Source organism: Plectropomus leopardus, chromosome 12, assembly GCF_026936395.1.
Source record: "Plectropomus leopardus strain MGB_pleo_1.0 chromosome 12, ASM2693639v1, whole genome shotgun sequence".
In the NCBI taxonomy this organism is placed as follows: domain Eukaryota; kingdom Metazoa; phylum Chordata; class Actinopteri; order Perciformes; family Serranidae; genus Plectropomus; species Plectropomus leopardus.
This window is the reverse complement of record NC_142187.1, coordinates 13,798,788-13,824,191: the sequence shown is the minus strand read 5'-3', so window position 1 is coordinate 13,824,191 and position 25,404 is coordinate 13,798,788. Positions and strand designations below refer to the sequence as shown.

General features: G+C 39.6%; 1 protein-coding gene across 1 annotated transcript in view; it reads right to left on the bottom strand.

Moving 5' to 3' along the window:
* sgip1b (SH3GL interacting endocytic adaptor 1b) overlaps positions 1-23,606 on the bottom strand; it is a 28,301-nt gene extending 4,695 nt beyond the window's left edge. The window contains exons 1-21 of the mRNA XM_088085366.1: positions 23,198-23,606; positions 16,632-16,695; positions 15,915-15,960; positions 15,471-15,527; positions 15,083-15,140; positions 13,227-13,402; positions 13,052-13,063; positions 11,977-12,001; positions 11,126-11,189; positions 10,966-11,036; positions 10,236-10,310; positions 9,811-9,879; positions 8,959-9,720; positions 7,572-7,693; positions 6,190-6,340; positions 5,572-5,683; positions 4,004-4,159; positions 3,765-3,897; positions 3,097-3,299; positions 1,596-1,660; positions 38-202 (exon numbers count right to left, since the gene is read on the bottom strand). Coding sequence (XP_087941492.1) covers positions 38-202; positions 1,596-1,660; positions 3,097-3,299; positions 3,765-3,897; positions 4,004-4,159; positions 5,572-5,683; positions 6,190-6,340; positions 7,572-7,693; positions 8,959-9,720; positions 9,811-9,879; positions 10,236-10,310; positions 10,966-11,036; positions 11,126-11,189; positions 11,977-12,001; positions 13,052-13,063; positions 13,227-13,402; positions 15,083-15,140; positions 15,471-15,527; positions 15,915-15,960; positions 16,632-16,695; positions 23,198-23,207 — 2,596 coding nt within the window. The 5' untranslated portion in view covers positions 23,208-23,606. The remainder of the gene's footprint in view (positions 1-37; positions 203-1,595; positions 1,661-3,096; positions 3,300-3,764; positions 3,898-4,003; positions 4,160-5,571; positions 5,684-6,189; positions 6,341-7,571; positions 7,694-8,958; positions 9,721-9,810; positions 9,880-10,235; positions 10,311-10,965; positions 11,037-11,125; positions 11,190-11,976; positions 12,002-13,051; positions 13,064-13,226; positions 13,403-15,082; positions 15,141-15,470; positions 15,528-15,914; positions 15,961-16,631; positions 16,696-23,197) is intronic.
* Between the last annotated feature and the right edge of the window lie 1,798 nt (positions 23,607-25,404).

Genomic DNA, 25,404 nt, shown 5'->3' with positions numbered 1-25,404 from the left:
CAAAGAGGTTACTTGCATTTCTGATACTCAAACTGACCTGCAGCAAATCTCTTCTTGATCAGCGATAGCCGGTAGCCGGTCCCAACCAGCTGGATGTCGCAGCCTGACAGAGTGCATCCCTCACTGCTGAACTGGACTGATAGCTGTGAGGGTTTACAGGGACCTTCTGTCATCTGGAACCGGCCCAGAAGAGCCCCGACTCCTTTAGGACACAGATACAGTATTGATAAGTGCAACAGTGTGTGTTTCTATCACAGTGAAGAGTGTCAATACGAATACACTTCTAGCAGAAAAAAAAATGATCATAACTTTAATTTCAGTCCAGTGTTATGAAGGGGAATATGATGGGTCCCATTTTAGTTTGTGGCAAACTCAGAGATTTCAGTCATAGATGATTTGACAACACCTGTAGTTACTGGTGGTAACAGCAAATGTGGTTTAATACTACAGGTCACAGAGTTCTGGGGCAGCAAAGTAATCTATTATTGTTTTAATATGGAAGTCAGGTAATAATTGGTATTTTTCCATCAATCTGTGAGCAAACATTATCTGATTTCATGATTTTATGCTGCACATGGCATGACTCTGCAGACAGCAGGGCACAGTGAAATTAAGGTTGGCTTAAGTCACCTCACTTAGTTGGAGGTGTGCAGCCTGTCGCCTGCAGCTCTTCATCTACAGCTCGCTGTGGCTGCTGCTGACTCCTTCATTACTCCCCGAAATATTTCAAACTGATCTGCTGTCAAGGAAATGCTGAAAATGACTGCGGTAGTAGCAGTGGTGCTAATCTCTCCGACAAACACACTGAATTTCCTGGGACTACTTCATAATATAAGTCATCTAAGGTTTTACCAGTTGAATGCTTTTTAACCCTTTGAAACCTGGATAGACATCAGCTTTTCTGTGCTGCATTCAGACACCTTTCATGAGCAATTTGATCCTTTGACACGAGAGAAAATTGCTTTATTTCTTTTGAAATGAATGAGGTACTTAGTGAGAAATGTCCCACAAAGGTGACAAGAAAATTACCTAAAAATTAGTTTTATTAGAAAATTATCCAAAAAAGGGAAACTCTCCAGAAAATTATGTTTATAATAATTATAAAATTGAAATTATACTACATTAAAAAAATACACTTTAAAAAAAAATTGCACATTTTAAGGCCATTTTCTTATATGTTTTTGTGTTTTGCTTCTTTTTTTGTGTCTTTTGCTTATTTTCAGGTTATTTTCTCAAAATTTTGGACCATGTTGTCTTACGTTTGGACCATGTCTTCTTACATATGCTTGTTGCCCTCTCACATGTTTTTCAAAGAAAACAAACCAATTTAGGTTTCACAGGGATAATGTGAAGCTGCAGTGGTAGGACATGTTCAGTTTGCATTAGCAGTAAGGTAATGCAGCATCTTTTCCACAAACGTCATTGCCAACAACCAGTTCATAAAACTGCAAATAAAAAATGCAAAACTTTCATCAGTCGCCAATAGGCTCAGTCACCTTTGTGTTAACTAATTTGTGGACAGAAATTTAAATTTAAATGAAAATGTTTGAGATTGTTACTTTCACATCATGTATGAACACAAAATGAACACTTACCTCCATTTTCAGATCGATGAGAGAGACTGGGGATTTTCCACTGTATTGTCTGCTGCTCTGGATTCCTTAAGGAGAAAATAATTCCACATTACAGAGGACATATTGACATTATTGTAAAACTTAAGGGGACTTATGATTCTTATTGTCAGGTCCATACTTGTATTTTGGGTTTCTACAAGAACATGTTTACATGCTTTTGTAAAACACAATTTTCCTCATATTGTCTGGGCTGGAATACCTGTAGTCACCTGCTGCTTGCAACTCAGTTGTCAGAATTTTTTTTGGTATTGTACATTTCTGCAAACTACAGATATTAATCAATACTACAGATACAGATACTTAGTGTCTCCATTTCCTGAGGATTTTTTGAAAGAACAACTTGGCTGAGAAACTGCTAGTGTCCTTCTATTGCTGCTCTATCTAGAGCCGTCTGCATCTGAGTTGCTCCACAGAACACGAAAATGCACTCCAGAGGGTCATTTCGACCGCCAAAAAAATACTCGGCTGCCCTCTTCCTTCCTTTAAGGACATTACCAGAACTTGCTGCCTCAAAAGAGCATGCAGCATTTTAAATGACTCATCCCACCCCTGATATGACCTGTTTGAACTGTTTCCCTGTGGAGAGTGTTTCAGAGCCATTGAATCACAGACCAAAAAATAAAAAAATAAATAAATATCAGTGAGCCATTACTGCACTCAATATGAACACTGTATAAACACTGTGAACTTTATTAAATACACTGTGAACTCTACATGCAATATGATAGTATCACCCATCAGTGTAATGTGCAATATAACATGTAGGCAAATGTGCATTGTTTTGTTTTATATGTTTTTACTTGCTTTTTATAGTTATATTTTGTTTAACTTATTTTGAAATAATTCTCTTTTTCTTTGCTCTTTGCAGTTGCAAGGATAACCACCCATTTTCATTGTATTGTGTGCACTGACAACAATTTGTCTATCCATCTATCTCATTAACGCTGTGGTTAATGTGGGTTATGTTAAGGAAAAGATCACATTTGGGCTCAAAATACACGGCTCTGGGGGCACAATTCCCTTTGTAAATGCAGTAACACCTACATAAAAGACAATAGCTTTTTGTGGCGGTATCCTAGCTTGAAAAAACGACAGATTAAATAAACACCCACATTTGGTGCCTAAAATCAGCTGGAAACGCAGCAATGACTTGGTAAATCTCAAACCAGTTTTGCTGTTTGTTGGTTTTTAACAGTGGTCTGCAGTTTGACGTCATCATGAACTGATGCCAACTTGTCCTGAATGCAGAAAAATGTTGGAAACAGAGAATTCAGAATAGTCTGAAGCCTGAGGTTTTTGCTGACATGGATGACCTTTACCTATGTTTACCAAAGATAGTGTTTAGACATATGAAGCTTTTTGACCACAGCTGCATTTTTGATTCAAAATGCACATTTAAAACTTACAACACAGCATCTAACTTGAACCCTTATAGCCGCTCCTGAGTGCAAAGAGTGCTTACCAGGTGGCGGGCGGGATCATTGCCTGGAGTTTGGCCATGCCTCCATCAACAGGAACCAGGAACTGAATGTTGTGTAGTGGCACGGGGGCGGCCATGGCCTCTGTGTTGTATTTGTAGTCTATTCTAAGGTCTGTGTTGGTGGCATCGCCTCGCCAGCTCACCGCCAAGTTTAGAGGAGTGGACTGGATCCCCTCTGCTGACACCTGGCAAAAACCAAAACACAAGACAGTGAGATCTATATATTAGTCAATCGATCAAACTGAAATTGCCATGTAAGGTCATGTAAACAGTATTCTGTTTGGATATTCTAGATTGAAACAATAATAAAAACAGCAACAACAAAAATAAAAATAAAAATAATTAAATAAAAGGAAACTAAAAACTAGATAAAATCAATTAAAAGTACATCATAATTAAATAAAAAAGAAGGATACAAATATATTGTATTTATAATAATAAAATAACATATTAATAGAATAAAGTTTTACAAAATAAATACAGAAATGTAAGTGTATAAAATAATGTAAATAATGTGTATAAATCAGTCCTTGTCAAAATCCTGGTTGAATAATTTTTTAAGGTTGCTTTTAAAGATTTCAACACACATATGAATGAATAGACACTATAGTCAGATCAGCTAGATATGCAGACAAATTGATATTTGACACCTGATATTTGATCATATCCACATTGTAGTATGTCGCCTGAGGCTTCTGTTCAGCCACTTTTTTCAGATGGCTCATCAGGTTTGGCATATTCACCCAGAACTCCTTGGTGTCGACACTGTCTGTTGTGGAATCACTGTGAAGGGAGAGGTACATGATTGATTTAACTTATGTGTGTATTATCAAAACAACGACCAGTGATACTATTGGGTGTTTGTGTTTGCCTGTGACGTTATTCTTACCAGCACAGCAGCTGTGGATTGGGGAGGACCTGCTCCAGTCGGCTGTAGTTGTTAATGCAGAAGGTGAGGATGGGTTGAGTTGGGTGACTGGCAAAATGCCTGGTGATGCCCGCAGGGAAGGACAGCACCATCTCCCCTGTGATCTTCACAACACATCTGGGACAGTGAGAGTGAAGAAGAAGAGGCAGATCTCAGAGATGACGCAAAAGAAAAACACACACTCCCAGAATCCCTTTAGTGTCAAAACTGAAGTGCAAAGTCTTTTTGCAGCTGCCAGGAATGTATTCACTTTATTAAGCCTAATTCACATGGGACTAGTTCTACCAGGGGACCCTATTTACCATACATGTCTGTGTTTCATACTGCACATTCGCAAGGGGTAAAACTGTATTTCACTGGAATTTACTGACATTATTACCCAGACATGATGCACACAGTCACTTGTAACTTCTGTCTACACAACAGAAAAAAACCACACAGCATCACTAGCAGTGATCAGAGTTCTGCATCAAGCGGGTAACCTGCAACAAAGCTAATACACAGACTGTCTTTTGTCTTATTACCTTGTTTGGTTCTAGGAGAAAAAAAAAAACATGCAGGTCAGACAGCGGGGGCTGGATAACAAATACATAAAAATACATTGAGAATAATAATAATTTTCCTTTTTTTTCTTCACATTTTACTCCTCTGACTTGGTGTCAGCTCTGTGTTCTGCCCCACCAGGAACATGAGAGCAGCTTCAGTCAGGTATTTAAATTGTATTTCCTGACTTACTGTCTTTTAAAATGTATTATCTTGGTTTCACATCTAGGAAATGTCCTTAAAATTGTTGGCACGTTGTCTTACTGAATTATTTTAACAGCACATGGCTGTTATAGGATTTGGTTTTTGGTCTTTGGTTTGGGCTAAGGATCTCGTGTTGACGGGTCAGTTCAGGTTCCAGAGCTATTTGGTCACATGAGTTGGTGGAGCAGCTTTTCTTTTTCTTCTAATGTGGGTTATACAAACAGAACTGATTCTGCCACACATTGTCACAGGTCATCCATCTCATCATGTTTTGAGATTTATCTTTTTTCTGATCGATTTGAACTTGCCCTGTCTACAAATGCGTCTCCTGAATTTGCACCAAAAATGTGTCAAAGCTTTCATTAGTAAGTGCCTCTGTTATTCCTGACCAGGAAAGAGGCAGAAAAGAGGTGCTGGGGAAAATAAAATATAATAAAATAAAATAAAATAAAATAAAATAAAATAAAATAAAATACAACCCCAAATCACTGCCATGTCATTTGCTACAGGACTTATATACATCTATAACATATGACCTCTGTGTGTGGCAACATATGGAGGGTCATTTGCAGTGGAATTTGTACTTTGTTTTCTGCCATGAAAAGTTATGGCAGATTCACACAGGATTAAGATCACAGACGACCTGTGCAATTGTTACAAATTGGTAGAGGTCCTCAGGTAATACTGGTCCAGTGCCAACAGGGCTTTAGTCTATGAACAAAGACTCTGCATCCTGACAAAATCAAAATTAACATCTGTCTCTGTATTCTGTGTGGGCCTACTTGCTGGGGTCTGCGCCTTTAAAGTAGGCATTGATGGTTTCTGTGAAGGCAGCTGCCACTGGCAGAGTGTCCTGGGGTCCCATGGTAAGCGGACTGGGTCCTCTGGAGCATCCTGTTGAAAAAAACACACAAAATACACTTAGAAAATGTGTATTTTCTCCGCTCCTTCTCACTACACTAAAATGTTCTGCTTTGGATTATACACAAAGGATAGGGGAGTATAAAGCAAAAAAAGCCAAAAATCAAAAGTCAACAATCAATCTAAAAGCCAGATTCTATGGGATGGGATGGGCAGCAATATTCTGGCTCAGTAAACATGAATGTGGGGAGGACTGCAGATAAAAGGAGGGCAGGCGCTTACAGTCCATGTACTGGTGGGACTACAGCAGCGTTCTGGCTCGACTCACCTTCAAAAGCTAAATAAAACCTGCCGTGGTCAAACCATACCAGAGGCTGTGAGGCCTCTAAGTGAGCAGAGACATGAGAAGGAGAGAATCATGGAGAAGGACAAGACTGTGAGGCAGGGACACGATGATGAGCGGTAGAAGACATGGATACAGACTGAGATGTGAAGCTGAAGAAAAACCAGAGGAGCAGGATGACGTGCTGGTAATGTACCTGCTGAGGACATGTTGAGGTCCTTTCCTAAGGTCGGAGTGGATGCTGTACTCTGTAAGGTGATGGAGGAGATGGAGGAAGAGCTTTCTGCCCGGGCCAGAGGGGCGAAAGGTGGGGGGCTGCCTGAAACCGGCGGACTGAAGGGCCGAGACTAGAGACGGCACACAACAATTGGATTAAAAAATAAGTTTGGTATTTTTTAACCTGGATGCTATTTTCCCACCTTTCTGTGTCTAACTGACTAATGGAGACAAGTTTTTTTAAACAGGTCCAGTACTGAGTGAGAAGGCTGACGGCAGCAGCCACGGAACAGGCTGCAATGTAACCACTCAGAGACACTGCACCATCCACTAATACTGCTTGTTATGTCACTGGCAGGCTCAGATTGCTATTCTGAGTGTCGAACAACATTATGAAAAGGATCGCAACATAATTTGGCATTGTTGTTGAAGAGTAAGATCCTTTTTGTTCCCAGAAACAGCCCCGAAATTGCCAACCTAACTTCAATAACATAAAAATTAGAAACAATCATTCTACCGTGTAAAGAGCCGGCTTATTTTCACATCTAACTGTGTGTATATTACAGGTTTATTTAAACCAAACCAGAACTGGTGATTGTTGGAAGAGTGGAAATATGAACCAAGACAGTTTTTGTGAGTTTTATTTTGTTACTGTCAACTTTGAATGAAGTTTATTTTACAGTGTTTGCATGAAGTCTGGTGGGTTTGGGGATAGTCATTTTGGGACTGTTTCTTCTTTAAAAAAAAAAAATCTTACTTTTCAACAAAAGGTCTATACCTGCAGAGATCCTTTCTGTACTGACTGCGGTTACATGAACATGAGTGACCTGGTTATGAGGCTTAAACCGGTTATGATCATATTTGGAAAATGGTGTTTACATGAGCACAGAGAAATTAGGGTTATTTACATTCCGTGTATACATCATAGTTACTCCAGCTAGAAAATTTGGATTTCTCATAATTGGACTATGGTGTTTACATGCAAAAAACACATAAAGTGGATACGTCAAAAACACAATTATAAAAGGGTTATTCATGTCCATGTAGACGCACTCAGACGCTTAAAATAACAATCAGAGGCTACCAAAAAAGACAAGCACTGTTAGTGGACGATACTGATAGTGTACAATTGATGTTCTATTTTAATGTGTTTTGTCGCTCAATACTAAATTAATTTATTAAATTGTTTCTATTAGTCAGTTAGACATAAAAACATGGGAAACTAGGATCCAATCTGAAAATTACCAAACTTATCTTTAATAGTTAGTTTTCATCTATTTCATTTAAATATCAGAATGAAAAGTCATCAAAGGAGAGGAACTGAAACACAAACGAGAGTTAGGGAAATGAAAGGACATGTACCAGGTCTGTGATTGGTTTCCCTGGAGGCAGCTTTGGTCGTGAGGACGGTCGAGGAGGAGGAGGCGGAGGGACCGGACTGCCTCGAGACTGAGGCGTGGCGGGACGAGCTGGGGACGAAGGGCCTGAAGCACATACCAGTGTCTGTGGTTAGCACTGCCTTCAGATCACAGTGAGAGAGATTGTAACTCAACATCTGCTCAGACATTTCCACTCATGTCTGCAGTGCTGTAGTGCTGCCAGAGTGCTCCGTGACTTTTTATCTCCAAAATATCTCCTGAAATTGTTTTTTGTTTTGTTTTTGTTTTAAAGTGCTTGAAGAGAGCCAGTACAAACAAATGAAACTGTCAAAGTTGTCAAACTGACATTTTAAGTATTTTGATTAATTCACAGAATCAGCTAATGCATTCAGTAACATGTAAGAAAACACCTCAAACGTTGCTGGTTTTTCAAACACTCCCAGCTAAAGGACACACAGAAGTTCAAAAACAAAAATAAATAAATACTGCTCCAAACATACTTAATGTCATGCAGTGTTTTGTGTTAATGTTAAAATGGCAAGAAGCTAATTTAAATTAAAAAAAATAAATAAATAAAAAATTTTATTTAAAAAAAAAAAAAAATTTAAATTAGAACTATCGAATCATTTGTATGCCTCTGCACATTATAGTTGCACTTCCAGTTTACATCCATGTAACATGGACGCTTCACACACATCTTCCCCCTGGCAGCAAAGAGGATCTACAGTCAGCACAGTTTCAAGGTGGGCAGCCAAGGTCAGTGTCACCAACTTAGCATCTGACCAAATATCTCCCCCTCTGTTCCTTACTTATGACGTTGGAAAGTATTTTGTAGAACATTAGATATCACAGTGAAGTTGAACTTTGACCTTTTGTTTATAAAAAGTCATCAAATCATCAATTTATCCTCATCCTCATCTGTGTGAAATTCTGTCATAATTAACAAATGAATTCTGGAATTGTTGTAGATAAATGTTGCAAGAAGTCAGAGTAACTTTGATAGTTTATGTTAAGTTTATGTCAAACATAAAGAAATTCCTTCTAAGAGTTCTTGAGATATTGTGTTCACAAGAATGAGGCAGATGTACCATTACCATCCTTTACTCAAAGTGGATGTTTGTGCTCAATTTGAACAAATTCCCTCAAGGTATTTTTTTAGATACAGCGTTCACAAGAATGGAACTTCTTCCATTGGATATTTTAGAACCATAATTCCAGATATATGCTGTTATTTATTTTGGAATATCTCTTAATGATGAGTACAGGTGTCAGGTGTAAAAGTTGTATAGGCTTGACAACAGTAACCCCGGTTGAGGGCCTTAGTGAAAACTCAGTTAAGCACTGTAAACATTTAGACAGAGAGGACTCACCGCTGCCTGAGTAGGGTCCTGGGGAAGACATAATAGACCTGTAGGTGGTTGGAGGGAGAGGAGGCGGCGTGCCCCTGAAGCTCGGTGTCAGCTCTCTGGGTGAACCCACAAAGTCTGAGATATCATCTCTCAGGTACGCTCCCTCTGGAGTCCTCTTTCCCCCCACACCCCCCAGGACCAAAGGGGATGTGACTCCGGTCCGAGGAGACCTCCGCTCCGCTGGCAGAGGGGGCACAGGGCTGATGGGGGCAGGGGACGATGAGAACTCCGCAAACTGCAGCACCTCCTCATCGATCGCCTCATCGTCAAAGCATACAGGGGGCGAATTAGATGGGGAGAAGTCGGGAGGCAGGGGAGGGGCTGGTTCATCCGGAGGAGGAGGTCCAAGCACGATGGAGGGGGGTGATTCCGGAGGCGTGAAAGGAGGAGGAGATCCAGGAGAAAATGGTGGCGGCGAAGGCGGGGGCTCATTTGGTGGTGGTCCTGGAGAGAGGCAGGGGGTGGAGGGGGTGGACGAGGGCGTGTCCGGAGGAGGAGAGTCCGGTGGTGGAGGGGGTGCGGGTTCATCAGGTGGCGGGGGTCTGTCATTGGTGAATGTAACCCATCTGGGTGACACTGTGTCCTCACTGGTGCGGGTGAGGTCCATGGGGCCAAACACGTCGTCCAGGTCAGGGCCAGGGGAGCCTCGGTAAGAGGCGGGGGACAGGACGTTCAGGTAGATGGGAGCAGACCTGCGAGCTGCCCTTCCATTGGGTAGGTCAGCTGCAAAGATTTGGAGGGAGAATTTAGATCAAAGTTCTGATGGGATTAAACTATATGGTTGATAAATAATGTTGTTAAGGCTAAATTTACCAGCAGAGTCTGAAGGATAGCCATAATGACTTCTTGATGGAATGTTTTTTGGAGGAAGTGGAGGAGGAGCTGCAACAAGGACGACAAGTCAGCACTACAGAGTACAACACTTCAGACATACACTGATGTTACTGAGGATCTTTCAGGATGTTTTCATCCACAAAATAGTCAGATTTTTGCACAAACTTAAAAAAAAAGACAATATTCCAATATTGAATATAATGCTCAAACCTGAATAATACCAGCATATGTCTTAATGTAATGCCACGTCTTGATCAGAAAATGCTAAATTTGGAAAACTAATTCAGAACATTTAAATGGAATAAACTGTTTACATGACCCACATCAAATTCAGAATATTGTCAGTTTGGAATCGTAGGGGAGTATTGGGGTGCATGTAACTGCAGCCATTCATGCCAGCTCACCTCCTGTTGGGAAACTTCTGCTCAGCTGTGATTCTGACGGTGGTCTTGATTCTCCCCATACGTCAGTGGGGACCACTGTGATTGGATAACAACACAGAAAATTGACCTCTGTAAACTGCACATGCTACATCAGTGATTCGCAAAGTGAGGTCCAGGAACCTAAGGGGTCTGTTCTTCCTGTCATGTTCTTCTTTCAAAAACATGGGGAAAAGGCAGAGTAACGAAAGAAGAAATGACCCCCCAAAAATCACAAGAAATTAGTAAAAAAGTACAAGAAAATTACCCTAACATTAGAAAATAAATAAATAATAAATACATATATTGAATTGATATTAAATAAATAAAAGGAAGAAAAAAAAGAATAATTTTGGAGCATAATTTTAAACGTATTTTCCCTTGATATTTTTCCCAACCTTTTAAAAAAAATAATTTTTTAAATCTACAAATTTCTCACAATTGGTAGAACATTTCTTACCAAGTTGCTAATTATCTTTTTCCCATGTTTTTGAAAGAAACTGCATTTTGCTCAAAGTTCAGTTTTAAAGACCTGTGAAAAGTGTCTGAAAGCAGCAAAAGAAAACTGGTGTTGCACCAGCTTTAAAAGGGTTCAATTATCATTATGTGATTTTTTTTTTTTTTTTTTTTACAAAAATAATATTTGCATTTTGTCATGTGCTACATGACATCCTTAGTATCAACTGATGTTATGTCATATGGGTAGGGGACAGACCATCGTATCTGGCATATTTGGTCTCTGAAGGCAGCCCAAAAAAGGAAGGAACGTTCTGCGACAGCCTTTCACTGCAGGAGGAAACACACCAAAAACAACAAATTAATGAACCTATATTATTCTATCCGTGGTAGCACCAATAACATACAATTGGACAGACCTTGGCGTCTCAGGGGCAGGACTTGGTGTGGGGGTGGAGCGTCTGGGTCTGGCAATCTCTTCACCTGAGAGAAACAGCAACAACTCAACTATTGCACTTTTTATTTAAAACATCACTAAAAGCTTATTCATAGGCGATATATGGGCGTGGTTCTAGGGATGGAAATGTCGGCCTGACAGTTGATCCAGACTGAAATATCTCAACAACCATCTGATGGATTGCCATGAAATTTTAAACAGACATTTATCTTCCACTCGGGGAAGGTGAAAGGTGAATGATGATATTTTCATCAAGAGAAAAATTTTTTTTTTTCTGTCCAATACTTACTATTACTGACTAATATTTACTAATACTAGGTGTCTTACAAACCATGTCTGGCTCTGGCCCCAAGCTATACAGCAGAAAAGTTGGCCCTGTTTGAGCCAGTTTGCAGTTTCCTTTCTTTACATTTTGGGCTTTTGCCATGGAAGTCCCTCGGCTTTGTATGACTTGCCTGAGGTAATATACTCACAGAATCAGTGACTTCTTTCTTTCTTTTTATTTGTATTTGTATCTATTCGTATTGACATTTTTGATATTTGTTTTTCTCTTTCAAAGCCCTTTTTTGAAGAGATTTTTAAGATGCTATATAAATAAAGTTTTTATTATTTTGGTTCATGAGCAACATTAATGAAATTCCCATCAGCCAGTTACACTTGTACACTTGCGTTTTGCACTTATTAGCAAAAGTTTACATGCTAACACGGTAAACTAAAATGCTACTAGCTGCTAATCATGAGAATGTTTGTCATTGTTATTATATTAGCATTTTTTTCCTTTTTGCAAAATTTGTTAGCAATAGGAGTACTTACAAGACAAATTCCTTTTTATCAGCCCCTGTAAAAGACAGAATCCAAACAAAAGATAAAATGAGAATATAGTCAGACATTACATTGTGAAAGTGTACACCACAAACAAACATCCATCTCAAATCATTTTATTGCTCCATTTAGATCGATATTTTTAGATTTATAAGACATTTTTCTTTTCTTTATTAAAAATATAATTTTTTTAACGCAGGCACATCACATTAGTCATGAGAAGAAAATATGTCCATGTTAATGAGTTGATTTGCATTGGACATGCAAACATTTTTTATCACAGCCGATTCATATTTTTCACTAGTTTTAGGAAAATAAAAAATGTAAACTTAGCACTAAATCATGATGGACTCAGATGGATTATTCTTATTTTGCTGTGTAGACTTCTACTTTCTGCATTTGAAAAAATATGTCTTTTAAAGGGGTCTGGCAGCAGAGATAAGGAAGCAGTGTATCAGGCTGTCGACTTTGAAACAGCCAGCAGATGGTGTAAGAAACTCACCGGGCTGCGTCTCTGAGACCAGCAAAAAGGAAGAGAGAACAGACCTGGGTCAGAGAGTGGGTGACAAATCAGTCAAATGGACACCAACTAAAACTGCACACATCGCACCTCTTTACTTGCACCGCAAAGCCTTAATAATGCAACATGAGCCATAACACCCTCTAGATCACGAGCACAATACGACCAACACGCACCGAGTTTAATGTGGCAGTTGGCTCGGCGCGAAAGCTCCACTGAGACCAAATCGATAGGTCTGCAGCTTCGTGTGTGTGTTATGTTTACTGTGCATTATGTAACACAGATGCTTTGCCAGACAGGTTCAAGTAAAGCTGTAGCTGAACAAAAAAAAGTCAACAAAAAGAAGTGAGGTCATCTAGGGCCTAGAAAGGACACCGGCAGAGAGGGTGAGACAGAACTGCATGCAGAAAAAAAAGGGTGAAGCCATAAAGACTCTTTGAACTGTCTAACACGGGAGGGGGACTTTCTCAAGCACTTCCAAGAGAATTCATGCCGTGCAATCGTTGTTGCTGGTGACACAGATGTGAAAATGAATGACAGGCTTACCGGACTTCTCTTCTACAAGATGACAGCAGATAAGTGAGAAGAAGAGACAAACACAGACAGTGTAAGACCGAATTCAACAGCCTTATACATATATAAACTGCAGTGTGTGAGAGTATGTGATTTGCGCCCTTCAGTGCTGTATAGCAGAACAAGAGTGCTGATCAGAAGTGCTCACCAGAGATGGAGAGAGTGCCAGGCCTCCCACTGAGGCTTTTAGCTCGTCCATAGATGGAGGGACACACTTGGCACTGTCTGACACCAGTGGCTTGATCTTGATTTTGAACTTTTTCTTGCTGTCCTCGTCGTCTTCGGAGTCGCTGGAGGAGAAAAAGTGCTTTCCTTTGGAAGATGGTGAACATCAGTCAAGGACAAAACAGAATAAGTGAAAGACAATGTGAATGAAGGAGGCTAATTCAATCGTTTACTGCATTTAAAGATGACACATTCTTTTAAAGGAATACTTCACCCACAAATTAACATTTGTATATCAGTTACCCAACCCGCACAACTCACTATTACGTTGAATTCATAAAGAAATCTTTGTTTTTCTTGCATGACTCCAGCAAACGAAGAATTAAAACACTGATAAAATTCTTGATGATTTGAAGTCAGGGAGTGTTTAACAACAGCAAAACTCTTCAAAAAATGTTGACAAACTCTCACACATCTCGTACAGTATAATCCAAGTCTCATCAATTCAGTCATATGCTCAGTGCTTCTCTTTGCAAAGTGAAACTGAAATAAAAGCGAATCTTACCAATGCTCTCTTCAAACTCCACTGATGTAAAAATCAGTGGAGTTTGCCGGTCTACCACTGCCTCCATCAGTTAGTTTGTTTGTGTAAAGCCTCCCGCAGACTGTGAGATTTTCGCAATCTTATAAATTAAGTGCAAGCTACACTCTGCAACATGGATCTTAATGAACGTGGTTACTATATCAGGTCTGAAGTATGCAGACTGTACTATGACATCACCAACTGAATCGCCAGTTACGACCAACGTCCATCAACATCTATACGCAAGACCAAAACGTCGTTGGCGTCATCCATCTACACCGCTGTATTGGTAAGAGAAAAATTTTAAAAAACATGAATCGAATGCTATTGTTGCATTAAAGTGTGTTGAATAAAGCCTGAAGAGGAGGAGGAGGAGGAGGAGAATGTGGATGCGGTTGCTGGGGCTATCTTGGCATGGCAATTTTGCAGCAAGACCTCGAAATAAGTATTACCACTTACTATCATTTAACAGTGTCGCACTGATCAGCGCATCATTTCATGCTGCATTTCAATTGGTTGGTTAGTAGATGTAGTTGGTTACAGCAGTCGCACAGTGGGATTCTCATCCCACATTTCTGACACTGTCAGAATTTTATTCCAGGCTGTCTTTGATCGTGACAGCCATCCTTGAACCTCTGTTTTTTGATTCTACATTCATGGAGGCATGTGAGAAATTTTTGTTTTCACAGCTTCATGGTAGCATGGGGCGAGACATTCATATACTAATGGTCAGGCGGGGGTTGAATTCACTTAAAATGAATGCGTCTCAACTGAGGATTGTGATGTTCGCTCTGTGTCTATGTCTGCTACCTCCCAGTTAACTGTTACACCTTCTGTAACTGTCTGCTCTGTCTCAGCTAAATCATCCTGCTTGAGGGAAGTTTCCATGATTCCAGCTCTCTATGAATCCATTTAAAACTTATAGCTGCTGACACCTGCAGGAGCCAAAACTAAAGATACCAGAGAACTGCGGGGTCAGCTGATAATGACAACTGTGACTCAGAGACAACTGGAAAGCCAATCTGAGTGTAATGTGTCTCCCTGGCTGCCCTCCTGCTCCTTTCCTTTTTTTTTTTTTTTTTTTTTTTGCAGCTGCAGGGACATACACATGTGACGTGGCAAGACAGGGAGGCACTATTGATTTGGCCTATTTAATGCAGAGAAGCACTCATCCAATGAGTCACTCAGCCAAACAGCTCAATGGTTTTGGAGGACAAGAGTCTGAGGACTGCTTCCTCTCTTCACTGAAAGGATATCATCGCCCTCGTCGCCGGGCCGGAGGCTGAAGCCCTCCTCATCCACGTCAGGAGAGGCCTGGAAAAAGAGAGGAGGGAGGTGACAGTCGTTTCCAGTCCGTCACACACTGTAACAGAGGTAAACTCTTCCCTGTGAAAAGCTCTGCATATAAATGCAGATCAGATTTCACAGATGTCTTGCCTGAGATGGTCAGCCTCCCGCCTGAAGCTCCTGCTGACTCACAGAATATGCAGCTATCAGTCTTTTCTCACCGTTTATTCGGTATTTTAAACCCAGCAGATGACATGACACTGATTGTGCCACAGCACAGTAAGCATTTCTGCAAAGTCAGAAACATCAAAAAGTAAGAGTATTAAGAAAAACAAGGAGTAGGCTGTGCATACTTACATATCTGCCCCAGTCAATCTCCCCATAGAAACCATTCGGTGCTCCATTGGCCTTTTTCTAGCAACAACATGGAGGAGAGGAGAGGAGAGAATGATGAAAAGACAACAAGTAAGTCAGATTTGTTGTCATGACGTTGCAAGATGTAAGCAGTTACTGTGGTGAGTTATAACAAAAAAGAAATCATGGCCGAAACCAAGAAAAAATATGACCCAAGTTGCAATAAACAGGAGTTTTCCTAATTATGCAGAAAAAAAGTGTGTTCTAATACACCTTGAATCAATAGAGGTAGTATGTAACAATGTCCAAATTATCAGTCAACACTTACTCATCGTATTCGGATAATATTCTCTGCTAAACGACACTGTATCTTTAAAAATTCTGAGAACTGAGACAACAGAGAAGAAAATTCACACTTTTTTCACTGAAAAGGTAAAATGCACTTACATTTCCTTTCTTTCCACTTCCAGTTCCGTCTTTGTCAGGTGAACTCCTATATGAAGCAACAAGGAAAAAGAAAAAAATTATATAATTAGACTATTGCCGTTAGAATATTTGAGGTTTTATCCTTACTTTGACAAATATAAACACATGAGTGGGTGCAAGAACCTTGCATAAATAAAATAGCCTCAAATTGGCAAAATCTGAAGGAACTCAAGAACTATATCATCGGAGAATGAGTAAAAAAAAACAAAACATATTTGATCAAACATATCATACATATCAAATAACTAATATTTGGCAGTTTTCCTACTCGTGCTAGAGACACAGTTTGGCCTGTACCATTTTTTGGCTGCTTTGGGTGGGATTAATTGTTATATTATACATTTCAAATTATTTGATTGTTGTTGTTGATGCATCAAGAGGATGAATTGATTTTAAATATTTCACAAGTTGTTGGGGGAGTTTAATCTATTAAAGTGCATCATATTAAACAAGATGATTATATATTTGCATGTAAAATATTTGCAGAACTACTAACTGCAGCCGTCACACAAACGTGCAGTACAAGTATCCCCCTGAACTGTAGTGGAGTGTAATATCAAGCAGCATGAAATAGAAACTTTCAAGTAAAGTACAATTTGATACCAAGCTCTTTTCATTCACATTCTCAAAGTTCAAAAGTTGGCAGGTTAACTGTGTTGTGTGTCTGAGCAAACTCACGCTGCATCTGTATCCTTGTCTCTCTTTCGTAAGCCCAGGGCCTTCCTTGTTCGGTTTTTCAGTCCTAGTGCAGAGAGAGGGAGAACGACATTATTAAAAATTTATTTAATGCTTTAGAGCCCTATATAAAGTTAACTATCTTGTCATTAAAATACAGTTAAAGGAAATAACACAGAGGAGTAACAGGCTGATGTACAGTAACAAGACTAGAGTAAACTCCAAAAAACAAACATCCTGCCATCTGAATAAAGCCTCCACAAAAAAATGAGGCAGCGCAGATACAATCCCCTTAAGTGTCCACTCCCTGACTTTATAAAATGGAAAAAGAACACAATGTTGATCAATGCGCCCACTTCATTAGCAGGATTCAAGGGAAGGAGAGTGGTGAGAGATCTACTACAGCAGCAGCCGTCAGCCAAACTGGGTGCCAAGACCCCTGCAGCACTGACGGCTGGCACCACACAGCTCCAATCAGGACCACTGGGACAACAAACCAAAAAGGGCATAATACAGTGAAAAGCCTAAAGGTTTCTGCACAAGTAAGTATTTCCAGGTGGAATTGTCTTGTAATGCTTCATCTGTGTTTTATTTCTGGTTCGCGGTGTCACTGGCTAACAGTGCGTATCAACAAACACTAAAGAAAAACTACAAAAACAAAAAACTAACTAAAAACATTTTTCCCATAAGCCCAGACCAACTGACCACAGACAGACGGGCATTTCCATCAATAGAGCCATGCCTAAAACAGAAGATGATAAACTTATGATTTTGAGGATTGAGACAATGAAATTTATGGAGTCATAGGAGTGCCATAAAAAAGAAAAAATCTGAGAAGGATAAGGCAGGAAATTAATACATTTTTTTAAAAAAAATTAATAAAAAAAATATGCCCCCACCCAAGCAGGATTCATGTGTGCAAGAACTGAATACTCAACCTGGCCAGGAAGACCCACTCAAAGCCTGCTGACTGAAAGCTTGGCCCTTCAAGGAATAGAAAAAGCAATGGAAAAAGGAGTAAGGAAAATAAAGGGATACAAATAATAATAATAATAATAATAATAATAAATGCATTTTTTAAAATGTATACAAAAAAACAAAAGTCAAAAGTTTAACTGAATATAAATTCTTCTTAAATATATAAAGAAATATATATGGAAACAAATGAACTAACAATTTAACAAATAATAAAAATAAATGAATAAATGTTTTTTTTGTCTTAATGTTTATACATTTATTTTTTCTTTTATTTAATTATCTTTATTTTTCCAGCTTTTATTTCCTTTTTTTTCTTTTTTTATGGCACTCATATGATCCCATGTAATTGTAGACTTCTGTGACCAATTGAGCCTGCAAACTGAGTTGTCGTTAGAAACATTTTTTTATGACTTAATGGAGCGTAATGAGTTGACTAATATGGACAATCCTCCTGCTTCGCTCAGGTTAAAGATGTCATAGAAATTTGTTTATAATCAGTGCGTACCCTGTATGATACTTTTGAAAGTTTACAAAATTTGTAAAACAGCAAGCACTGCAAGAAAATGACCAACAGCTGAATTCCCTAGTGGCTAAAGTATAGTTTTGTCTTTTTTCGTGTATTGGCTGTTCTTGGGAACATGTTTCTTCCAGAAGAGACATGTGACTGGTTTGCATAACAGTGTTACAGAAGAGAAAAAAAGCACAGTTGATTCTCGCATCCATACAAGAGCAACAGGGACACATGTGATGGACAGTTGGATGGATGAACATTTTGTGCTGTTCAGAGGCAGCTCAGTTTGTTGTCTTCTATGTTTATCATCTCTTTTTGTAATTTGTGGAAAGTGTTTAAAAAACAAAAACCTTTAACAGACATTTAAGATTGACGATGGCCGAGTTATTTATGCATTTCTAGATAGGGTGCAGTACTGATTATTTATTTTCTGTTTGCAAGTCTGGACAGAGGAAAAGTAAACCAAATGCACTCTGAAATCAAAATAAATATTGAGTCATTGATTTGGTGAACCATCACATTCATATCAAAATAATAAGGCTAATGAATACTACAAATGTGAAGGCACTGCACTGGGCGGCACTGAAGCTCTCCCGGGTACTGAAGGACATGTCAGGGCCTGTGATGTATTAGTAACTAGCTGGGCTGCTCAATAGCACAGATTATTCCTGCATCATGGCTCTTTATCAGTGAAGACAGCTCTGAACAGCGAGCCTTCTGTCCACTTCTAACCTGCACGTGTCTTGTGTGATAAGGAGTTAAAGTAGAGAATCAATCCTGACATTAATATGTGCAAAACATGCTGAATACATACTGAGGGAGCACAAGCAGACTGACCGCACTGCTGCTTTTCTAACCCATATACAAAGTTTGCCTGAGAAGAGCCCAACACTCATTTAACAGTATATCTAAAGACGTAGTCTGTAGGATTTTGGGGATATATTTGGCAGAAGTGGAATATAATGCAAAAATATATTTTCTTTTGTGTATAACCTGAAAATAAGAATGGCTTTTTATTCTTTTCCTTTGAATTTGCGGTTGATATGGCGTCACATTTATGTCATCAGTTGCCAGCATGATATAATGTGCTCACAAGTACGTCATTTTATTTCACACATGCAAATATTAACTGCCACTCACACATTATAAATCCTGCACACAATATGAACCACTGAGAGCTGGACTTTCTTCACCACTGATTAATGTATGAGCTCAGCTTTGGCCACACTAGTGAGGTTAGGCCCAGATGACATTACAAAACTGCCATTTCAAAAGCATCACACATCAACAGAACAGACGAGAGAAATGAAGACATTCCTTCATTTTCAATATTGTCAATAAAGACAGAAACACTTCTTGTTCTGTTTTAACAACTACTGTCAATCGAGGTACAAGGAGGTCTACGTGGGTATGATCATGCTGACACTGACCAGTTATAAGAGGTCCAGTTCCTCCCTTGGTTTCTGCCCCAAACTGTCAAAAGTCAGGTTGATCAAACCAAACAGTGGCTCCAGATGGGGCCATTCGTGTTTGATGTTTTCGCGTCAGCCACTGTTTTTAAGCAGCCCCTCCGTGATGAGTCAAAAAACAAAAAAAAAAATTTTTAACATGAAACTTCTTTATTTAATGTTATTATTGGTTTTAACCATCTGGTGTGTTTGTTTTGGAGAGGAGGAGGCCTCTGCAGCTAATTTGGCTTCCGGTTAAAAACTTTCTGAACAATAAACACAGAAGAAAGCCAAACCAGGATAAGTTTCAGCTGGTTGCAATCGCCAACCCTCACCCCTAGAGGCCAATAAACCCTACTTACTTCTCCTTTAATGGTTTTGCTATAAACTGAGTTTAATTTAGTCTGCTTCTTTGCGTAAATTCTCAATGGATGGAGTTTACAGCTGAGCAAACTGCAGCTGCAGATGAAGGCTATAAGATGTGACTGAAAGCTCCAAATGAAATGTTGCAAGGAGTGCCTGACTTTATTTTGTGAAACTATTATTTCTAAGGTCAAGAATGAACCTCAAAGTTTAACTTTCTGACTGTTTATCCTCGAGGTTTGAATTTCTGGGTAGCTCATTTTCAGGAGCTGCCTCTCAAATCTCTGATGATGGAGTTTCCAACAAATATCTGAGCAAACCTGCAAGAAGACGTCTCTAAACAGTCCCTCCTTTTGATTATTTCGATTATTTGTTCTGTTTCTTTTCTATCAGATAGAAAAGAAACAGAGTAAATAATCAAAAATAAGAAGACAAAATGAACTTGCTTGATCTAGTCCCTCCTTTCACTGCTTAAAAAGAGTGTGTCCCACAGTTTTCTTACATTCCTAAAACGGACAGGCTGTCAGTTATTCATGCCGGTTATCAGTTGTGCATAGGTGTGAAAATTCTTTACACACCTACATCTAGTACACCAACAGTAACAACACCACATCTCCGTGATAGAGAGGTGGTCTGAATTAAATAAGATCGACAAAAGCGATACAGCCAAGACTAACTGAGAATAAGAATCGGCTTGATAGATTCCACGTTAAATGCTACACCAAAAAATGTGAGCACATGTATGTTTCCTGTAAGTACAGCATTTTATTCTTTTTGCTGTTGTTTTGACCTTTATTTTAATTTAATTTTATTTTGATTGAGTTAAACTGTAGAAAAAACCTTGTCCTTGGCAGTTGGCAAATAAACAAATGGCACATTACCACCACCCACTTCTGTCTTCTACCAATTCATACTTATAATTTATATAATACTGTAATTCAGCCCTTTTCCATGATGTCAAGCTTCTCAGCCCACCCTCTAATTGGCTTTACAATGTGGTCTGATGATGCATTGTGCATCCTCTTGTCTAAGTGTTCCCAGCAATTTATCGCCTATCTCAAGAAGGTTTCAAGTTGTGGTACGTTGATTTTCATACAGTCCTGTCATAAACTGCATTTAGCGGCTGCCTGGAAAGAACGAAATCTGGTGTTAAGTATCTATCACTTCTTGATGCCAGAAAAAATGCTATCATTGTATGTTTCTACAAACCACGAATATGTACCATTGGTATGTTATTATGCATTGAATACACTGAAACTTTACGTTTCAGCATCACAGTGATTAATGTGTGATTATGTGTAAGCACAAAAACCACTTGGTTACGGAAAGAAAAGAGAGATTTGGCATAAAACACAAGATTGTGGTAGCACAATCGCCACTGGAAATACCGCTAATCGTTTTTGTTGTTCATTGGTCTGGTCTGCAGCTTGGCAGCCATCTCTTCCAGGAGGTAGCTGTCCACTATCCACTCCATGTCCAGATGACAGTCAGTCAGGTCATATAAAAGTAAGCAGGACTAACATTATGTCTCTTCAGAAATGCTGATATGATATGTATGAAATGTACAAATGAAATGTACATACCAACACCATACTTTGGTACTTGGGTCAATGATTTGAAGTTATGGGACTGAAGCATGCAAAACACTTGTATGGACCATGGACACATGTCAAACCCCAGTTAATAAATCTTATCGGCCAGTAGTTCAAAAAGGGGTCGTTTGCATCTTAGACTTGCCATAATAGGCTTGAAAATCTAACTTACTCGCCCATTCTAGCAAGGGGTAATAATGAATTAACCGCATTGTTTTTTATCCAGAACAGACAATGTAAGTATGAGGAAATGAATCAGAGAGTGAAAGTCAAGAAGGAGTGAGGCCGAAACAAACTTGTTATGTAAGTAATGATTTTTTTCTTTATTTTAATCCAATGAACTCTTAAGCAGAAATATTTCCGAGCGGTTTGTGTTGTTGTTCATTGGTACATAGTAAATATGCTTTGATCTTTCAACAATGGATTGTGCTGACTGGCTAATTAGTGTCAAGAAGGTCTTCCGGTCTCCCTTTTTGGGTGACGATCTCAGACTACCACCGTCTGCTGGTATGGAGAGTTATTACCTCTCACGCAGGTGCAGAACATACTTGCTGGCAATGTGAAGTCACCTTTTGTTGCTGCTAGTTCTACGATGTTGGTTTGGTGTGTCTGGGCCTTTAGAGCTTTGTTGTCATTTACTGACTGCCATTAAATAAAACAATTTATACTGTATACTGGCAAGTAAAAACTGACCCTTTCAAGTGGATTTTTGACCCACTTGACCGACTAAAAGCATTAATGTTGAACCGTGCATGTTCATGAGATACTGCATTTAGTTATTTTGTTATAGCGATGATAAGGCCATATGCATAGACAAAAGGTTGTCATGGCAGCACATGTACTGCAGCTATGTTTGAGTCCAAATAACATGCACTGAATGTCACTATGTACACCTGACAGCCTATACTGTGCAATTAGCATTGCACGTGTGGCTAACGGGGGCCATGATAAGCATGTGACATCATATCTGTGTTGTTGTGTAGCTCGTGAACTGAGTACATCATGGTATGCTGACTGCAGGCCTTTTGCTAATAATAGCTAACTTCCATTACCACGTTGGCATTAATGGATGGGAAAGGCCCAGCATCTGTCATGGAGGGTTAGATCTATGATTCAGCTCCTTCATCATAGTTACGATGTACTTTAGCTCATTCCACCACAGTTAACTTTGGCATATCAGCCTTTACCTCACTATATGAAACACAGGCACCAGATGGTTCAAGCATCACCTGCCCTATTGATATGTTAAGATATCATCAGCAGAGGTGAATGAGTGCAGCTTCCTGGACTCCCCAAAAAACATAATTACATGACATAGCCTGGGTGTGCAACTAAAGACAGAACTGTAATGTTCACATGCACACAGAGACATGTAGACACGTGCAAACACACACTGGCAGGTGCAGGACTACACTGCTCTTCCTTTACATACCAACACCTCACACACCTTCGCTCTATCCCACATTGTCTCTGAATCTGTCACGAACAACATCACACACTCACAGCGACATTGTCACACTGGTTGTGCATGTAGCTCATTTCAGCTAAAAGGTCCTCATGTTACGACAGATCACATCACTGGATTCAGCAGCTTTAATGGCCCAGCAGGACACAAGAGGGCAGGAGGAGGACGCAGGGGGGAAACATGGGAGATAAAGGAGTGCACAGATCATTTACCTTGCATCATGATTGCAGATTTTCATCCTATGTTGCCCTCCGCTGCGCAGGTGGACAGAAATGGAGAAATCCAGCCGGTCAAAGGATGTCAGGGCAGGGCATAGCTAATTCTGCACAGCTCCCCAGCGAAGCACGATGTTGATTCCCTCTACCCCCAAGGGCCCAACTCCCAGACACCCGCACAGGGAGGTGGGGTGGGGGGAGAGCTTAGAGGCAGCAGCAGCAGCGGTGGAGGACACAGTAAGAGGAAACACCCGAAGAATATGCAGCAAATCGGGGGATGGTCGGGGTCCTCTCTGCGTGCACGTTAGGCCCCGGCTGTCCGAGCAGCGCCGACACACGCCATCTCTGAGAGGGGGGATGCTGAGGAAAGGCAAAGGAGGAAAAAAAGCAGAGCGGTGAAGAGAGAGAGCGAGGAAGAGAGAGGAAGAGTGAGTCTGGGAGAGAGAGGGGAGGAGGGAGGGAGTGGGAGGCTCGCTGATGTCACATCTGCACTAAACCAATCCCTGCAACCATGGTCACATGGCTGCTGTCCCCTGATGCCTTAGCACCTCTTGGCTTGCCTCAAGCAGACACTCTACAGCCATCTGCATACATATTACACAAGGTCTCACATACTATAAAGCACCATTTCAGAAAATACATTTCTTAAATTTAAATTAAAGTCAAATGTTCACTTTGGTGTGCTTTGAAACAGTAGATTCACCAGTATGTGTGTTTGTTAGTGGGCAATTTGCTACAATCATTGAATTCATTTATTTTCTTTTTTGGGGGGACACTTTGAGCTTTACAGGACAGAAAGGAGTAAGTATAACTGCAGTCCAAAAAGTGGGACAAATGCATCACTCACCCAAAGACATGCAGACAAAAACAGGATAAAAATAAGAGGTCAGGCACTGTCTAAAAAAAGCCTTAAGTCTTCTTAAGTCCTTTATTGAAATCATGAATAGACTCAAAGAAATCTAACAGAAGAGGAAAGATTATTCCATCATTTTTTGGTCAGTTACTGAACCACATGATTTTGTCCTTGAGTGAGTGACAGATAAAAGCTCTGATAAAAGGACCTCAGGTTTTTGAGGGAAGGGGGTTCAACAGTATATACGGTATTCTGGAGAACAGGCGGTAATTTTTATAGAGTATTCTATCATGAAAAGGGAAGAGAAATAGCAGGGACGATACTGTTTCTTGTTATCTTGTGAAGAGGTCTTGCTGTAATGTTCTAGGCTGTTGTGGAACAGTGATGCCAAAATATTAGGTAACTGACTTGTTTGGACATGACAGTATTGATATGACTTACTTAAGAATTAAAAATAAAAATAAACGTCCTTGTTTGGAGCTAGTTTAAGTCAGGCTTTACAAATTTAAATCCTAAATCAAGGAATTTATTTATTATATAGTTTAATGTTTTAAAGTACCCTCTGGAGTTGTTGAGCCCTAGTACTGCTATGGAACCATATTTTTTATGAGAGGTCCCCATTTATTTACCCTTTTCTGCTAGAATTAGAGCAGTTTTAGTTATTTTACAAAAGAGATTTCTGTGTTTGTGTTTTTCTCACTGGTTTGAAGTGGGCGGGGCTACAATGGAAAAAGGTGACATCATATACTTAAGGTTTATGCAACCAAACTACTTGGTTAGGTTTAGAAAAAAGATCATATTTTGGGTTAAATAAGTATAGCCTCATCCAAATGAAACAGAAAACTTGCTAACATCAGGCTTTTTAATGCAATGGAAATATGTACAATTGGCATTCACACCAGGGTCAATGACTCTGTAGTAGACAGGTTTTTTTCACCTCCGGCTGGCATTGATGGAAACACAACACCTGGGTGAATACACTAATTTTAGCCCCTTAAACTTAATGCCATGATGCATAGCCACTAAATACCGTCCGTCTCCTCCTAAGCAGCACTAAAATATTGATCCAAATTAGTCTGCACCAAGTTTGAAAGAGAGACTGACTAGGTAAGAGATATATAAAAAATCCACCGTTAAGTTTTCACAGGCCTCCATTCATGCTGTTGTCTACTGTTTACCTGTTTTCCAACCTGTCCTTGACGTCAAACAGACACACACACAAAAAAAAACCCCACACACAAGGCATACTCGTCTGCTGCAAAGTAGTGTACACACAGCTTTGGTCTAGTTGCAATGCGAAAGGAGTCTATACTCTATTTTTAGCAGGTTTACACGTGTTTGAAAAAAAAAA